The 6,006-nt window shown below is 36.0% G+C and overlaps 1 protein-coding gene across 1 annotated transcript in view; it reads right to left on the bottom strand.

Moving 5' to 3' along the window:
- CENPE (centromere protein E) overlaps positions 1–6,006 on the bottom strand; it is an 85,516-nt gene that overhangs the window by 69,212 nt on the left and 10,298 nt on the right. The window contains 5 exon segments of the mRNA XM_034672121.1: positions 1,480–1,638; positions 3,064–3,183; positions 4,317–4,446; positions 4,752–4,895; positions 5,368–5,423. Of these exon segments, the coding sequence (XP_034528012.1) occupies positions 1,480–1,638; positions 3,064–3,183; positions 4,317–4,446; positions 4,752–4,895; positions 5,368–5,423 (609 nt within the window).

The following is a 6,006-nucleotide window of genomic DNA, read 5'->3' as shown; positions in this document are numbered from 1 at the left end:
TCTAGGGGTCTGGTCTTTGGTCTCTTCGTTCCCAACACGCTCTCAGAACAAACCCATCCATTCCCACGACTTGACTTTGGATCTGCAGCAGCTAATGCCCAAAGCGATATCTCTACCTCCCACCTGTCACCTGATTTTCATATACTTGCATATTCAGTTACCTGAAACCTTAAACTGGAGTGTCCCAAATAAAACCCTGAGAGCCGCACTGCTCTTCATTCGGTATTTCTTAACAATGAATACTGCTACCCGCTACCCAGCAAAGTTTGCAAGTCATTCTGGATACCTCTCTCCCTCTCCCTGTCCCACACATCTAAATAATCACCAAGTCCTGTTCAGTCTACCTCCCACGTAGCTCTCCAATTTACCCATTTTTCCATTTCCAGAGTCAGAGTCCTTGTAGAGCCCCCAACAACCTGATGCACACAAGCAGCCACACCTTTCTGAAATACAATTGTGACCATGGTACCTACCAGACTTTTCCTTGCCCTTAGGGTAATGCAATGTTCGAATCCTTCACTGTGATTTAAACTGACACTGACACCAAGACATTTTAAGTCCAACAGATACATTATGTTGTTTTCATTACTCCAAGCTTTTGTACATGTACATCTCTTCCTGAAATCTTCTTCCCTATACCTTCCATTGGGCTGTTTCCTATTCATCACTCAGGCAACAAAAAGCACTTGGGATGTCTTCCTTATACATAGTATGGTGACTTGAACATGTCTATTAATAATTATCTTAACAGCATGTATTTGCTGTGGATTTGCCCTGTGTAAAATGTAGTGTTGAGCACATTCTATGTATTATTTCACCTAATTCTCACAACAATCCTATGAGGTGCGAATTAAACTATCTCACAGGTAAGGAAACTGCAGCAAAGTGGATTTAAGAAATTGCCCAAGGTAAAGAGTTAGGAATCGACAGCACCAGGATTCAAAACCAGGCAGTCAAGCTCCAGAGGCCATCCTTTTAATCATGATACCATCATAGCCAAAAAATACCTACTGGATAAAAAGAAAACCCTTAACTCTAGTAAAAACAATAGTACACATACTGGAAGCCAGAATTTTGATCACTGTATTGACCTACAGTCTAGATCAATCTTNGTTGATCTACAGTCTAGATTAATCTTCCTGAGATCAATATTTGTTTCTTTAAATAGAAAATATTACTAAACACTTATGGTTCCCAGTCACCTGATCTACTTTATTAGAATTTGTTAAGAAGCATATGGTACATAGATTCCTTGTCAGTATTTCAGACTTCTTGAATTAGGACCTCTACACATGGGATCAGTATTTGTAATGAACCTCTTAGGTTTTGCTGATGTATAGGCAAACACACATAATGTTCTGGGTTTTCTGAATATACTGTATGAAAGGATAAGAAATGCATAACTGTACAATAAACACAAAGGAATACCAATCCTAGTCTCTGTATACCAAGTCTGAATTGTCCTGTTTTAAAGTTTACCTTTAATTCCTGTTGTGATGTGAGGGAAGAAGAGGTCACCAGCATCCGTGTTAAGTTCTGAATTTTCTCAATCTGTACTTTTTGAAGCAAATCTTTTTCTTCCAAAAGTTGGGCCAACTGGTCTTTTTCCATTGCTTGGGCCCGAGTCTCTAAAGAAACCTATAGAATATAATATTAAGTTATGTTAATAATAAATGTAGCTAGATTTTAAAACCTTGAAAGTAGCTTAAAAGAATAGAATATTAAATTTGTATGTGGAGGCTCTTGGGTGGCTTAATCAGTTAAGCGTTTGACTCTTGATTTCAGTTCAGGTCATGATCTCAGGGTTTTGAGATCGAGCCCCACATTGGGCTTTATTGAAATGAAATGTACCCTACCTACAAAATACTAATACTATGGCAGTTACCATAATCAGTAATTTCTTAAACCTATAATAAAGTAAAATACACATTTCTTCCTGTGTATTGTAGGTGCAATATAGAAGATTATAGAAGGCTGTTATCACAATTCTATTAATTGCCTAATAATATATAAATAATAGGCAGAGAAGTCATAAAAGCAGAGACTTGAATACCTACAGTAAAAGATCAGATGTTCTCCTAAGACTTTCATTTGATATTTTACTCATTTTATTTTTTAAAATTTTAGATCATTTTTTTTTTTTTTAAAGATTTTATTTATTTATTTGACAGAGATAGAGACAGCCAGCAAGAGAGGGAACACAAGCATGGGGAGTGGGAGAGGAAGAAGCAGGCTCATAGCAGAGGAGCTTGATGTGGGGCTCGATCCCACAACGCCGGGATCACGCCCTGAGCCGAAGGCAGACGCTTAACCACTGTGCCACCCAGGCGCCCCTAAAATTTTAGATCATTTTTAAAAAGATAACTAAAATACTAGATTTTTATAAAATATGAAACCGTAATGGTTAAAACAAACAAATTACATGACAAGTGATTATGCTACCTTATTAGACTTTATCTTAGGGTCAGAAGAATTCAAGATAATGAGAAAATACAAAAATAAAGTTTTAAGTAACTATACATGGTCTTTCTTTTTAACCTAATTCCCAATGTATTTGTGACAATTTAGAAAGAACGTCTCTACTTGGCTCATTTGAAAATCTCAAATTTTGCCCGTTGGAGATGAAAAACAAAATCTAAAATAATTTCAAGAAACAAAGTTTTCAGTTTATAGTAAATTAAACTAAAATTTTTATGAGTTGATTTCTCCTTTCTTGAAAGCTGTTTTATTTTATTTTTTTTTTAAGATTTTATTTATTTATTTGACAGAGAGAGAGAGACAGCCAGCGAGAGAGGGAACACAAGCAGGGGGAGTGGGAGAGGAAGAAGCAGGCTCCCAGCGGAGGAGCCTGATGTGGGGCTCGATCCCAGAACGCTGGGATCATGCCCTGAGCCGAAGGCAGATGCTTAACGACTGAGCCACCCAGGTGCCCCTTGAAAGCTGTTTTAAATTTAGGCTATAGACCTCAGATATATTGATGAATGAAGAATATCTCGGCATTTGGGCAGATCTTAGTTCTCAATCTGTCCCTATTCTTTACTGAAATGCATGGCTCATACATACCTCCTCTAACTGTTTCTTAAGATCCATTATCTCTTTTCTATATCTTTTCAGGAGAGCTTCATCACTGGATACCTCATTAACATAAGGAGTATTCTTCATATATTTGGCAGTGCTGGCAAACTGGGGAAAAATACAAGAGTGTTAAGTGTTCAATGTAAAAAATTAATTTAATTAATAATATTTAGGTTTCTTACAATTAAGTTTCATAAAGAAAGATCAATACTCTTCCCTGGTGGCTTAATACTTTCGAACACGGACAGTATTCTACGTCCTTGTAACTTACCCAGCTGCTAGTCTGCAGAAGGGTGAAGGAAATATCTTGACGATGGATGGATGCCAACAGAGAACCTACAAGCACTGGCTTACTGGAATCCCAGTCACCCCTCAAAGTCCGGTGCAACTGCCCCCCTCTACTCTGAAGCTTTGCTTCCACTTGAAAGTATCTCTCCTTTCTCTGAACTCTATTTATCAATAGTTAATGAATCCAAGGCAATCACATTGNTCCCTCTACTCTGAAGCTTTGCTTCTACTTGAAAGTATCTCTCCTTTCTCTGAACTCTATTTATCAATAGTTAATGAATCCAAGGCAATCACATTGGAAGACGGGTCTTATCTTCCCTCTAAGACTATAAATTGTGAGGTCAGGGACTGTATTTTTTGTCTTTGTTTCTCTGACACTACGTTGATCTAGTGCTCAATAACTATTTACAACAATATTTCTTAGAGTGTGAGTAGCAGCAGTAACTGTAAGTGGGTCCATGAAGGTCACCATTAAAGAACACTGAATCCTTGATTGAGGCAGCTGTTCTATTGGCATTTCGCATTTTTTTTTCTTTCTTTTTTTTTTAAACAGAAAATGTAAGGCTTAGGTGCAGAGCAAAAGCAAGCAACAATCAGCTAACAGGAGTTCAAGAGTTATTTTGTTATAAACACACACACCTATTTGTTGAAAAGTCATATTAGTTTTTCATTCATGGGAATGAGACAAAGTTTCCCTCTACAATAAGTAGAAAAAGTGAGTGTTTTTTTTTTTTAAAGAATAATAGTATAGTAGTGTTGGATGTGGCAAAAATTTGGAGGTGGGGTACGAATGATTGAAATTTGGGAAAATAAAGGAATACTATTTAGTAGGCAATGCATCAGTTTTATTGCGGCAGGTATGTTATGTCATTAAAAAGAAGATACCTAATTTTAGTGGGTAATTTTTTCTTATAAATGATTTTCCCCCATATTGAAATCAAAATCAAACTCACCTGTAGAGTAGTAAGGGTTTCATCAAAGGACACTGGAGTAATTGTGCAGATAATACGTGTCTTTGCATTTCCTCCCAAGGAGTTCTGGAGAATTCGTGTTAATTTACTATCTCGATAATTTATGAAACCACTTAGTGAGAAAGAGGTTTGGGAAAAAAATAGTAAGAGTTTTTATACAACAGAAGTGGTTGGTTTTTAATGCAGAACCTTAAATTAGCTACAGTTTAAAAATTCTTTACAGTTACATGAGGCAGATCAAAACTACTAACTAAATCATATTTAAGATAAAAAGTATATTTAGTAGGTCACAGTCATATGTCTAAGAAGCTAGGCTTGCTCACAGAATCACAAGCTACTTAATACAGGGAAGTATAATTTTCAACCTCATGCAAGATGTAAGCATTAATAGGCAAATGTACAATGGAATACACTTACCCAACTTGTCCATCACTAAGTTTCTTGATCACTTGTCCCAAAATAAATAAACTTCTATTTATATTACAGCCTTCCTTGAGTCGCATACCTGCATGTATTAGGCAAATATGAAAACTAAAGTTGACCTCTGTACTAGATGATGAACTTATTTATCAGTAAGTTATAAGAGAAATTAGACTTTCTGGTAAGGGTTAGATGATAAAGTCTGTGCCTTGGATTGGATCTGAGTCCACTTTATTACCACCAGTAAAAGGAGCTCTCTCCTTATTCCTCGGACCTATTAAGTAAACCAGAAATGCTATCACCTAAGAGAAAGAGCAAAAAGAACAGATGGCTAAGAAAAAAAAATGAGAGGGAAGAAAAGTTCATTTCCTAAAAGAGCCCAACTCCTCAGTTCAAATCTGTTTTTTTCCAAACTTCCAAGTATAGGCAACTATAGACTTAACAACCAAATTAATTCTTATAGATTCACAACCAACAAAGTTCTAATTTTTCAACTTATATGCTCACATGGCTCATATATTTAAAAAAAAAGAAAGAGAGAGAGAGAAGAAAAGAAAAGAAAAAAGAAAAGAAAAAAACAAAAACAAAACAGGAGCGTGTATTTCTCGTTCACAGGTTGCAGGTTTGCTGGATATAGGCCATGCTCAGAGGAGTGGTCTCTGTGTCAGGCTGTAGGAAATTAACATAGAAAGGTTTGACATCTTCATGATTTTGAAACTTCCTGTCTAAGTATGCTTTTGCATTTGTTCAAGTATTCGATTATGTCTTTTAGGTCTGTTTTAAAGTTTCTTTTATTTTGGTCTTGGGTAATTTTTGTTGAATTTCTACCTAGGTATTAGATCTTTTAAGTCATTACTGTAAATGGAGTCTTTTTGTACACTAAATATTCTAACTGGTTGTTGTATTATGAGTTATTAATGTCTGTATATTAATTTTGTACCCCACTGCCTTTCCAAATTTCCTTACTAATTATGAAAATCTGGATGGTTTTCATGGCACTCTCACAAGCTTTACATCTATGCAATCCTATCAACTGCATAGTTTTAGCTTTGTAACTGATGTTACAGTAGCCCAAAATAGATAATTTGGCAGATACAGAAGCCGTTTTTTTTTTTTAATTTTTTTTATTATATTATGTTAGTCACCATACAGTATATCCCCGGATTCCGATGTAAAGTTCGATGCTTCATTAGTTGTGTATAACACCCAGTGCACCATGCAATACGTGCCCTCCTTACTACCCATCACCAGC

Source organism: Ailuropoda melanoleuca, chromosome 11 (assembly GCF_002007445.2).
Source record: "Ailuropoda melanoleuca isolate Jingjing chromosome 11, ASM200744v2, whole genome shotgun sequence".
Classification (NCBI taxonomy): domain Eukaryota; kingdom Metazoa; phylum Chordata; class Mammalia; order Carnivora; family Ursidae; genus Ailuropoda; species Ailuropoda melanoleuca.
The sequence above is the reverse complement of the archived record's forward strand: the minus strand, read 5'-3'. Positions and strand labels throughout refer to the sequence as shown.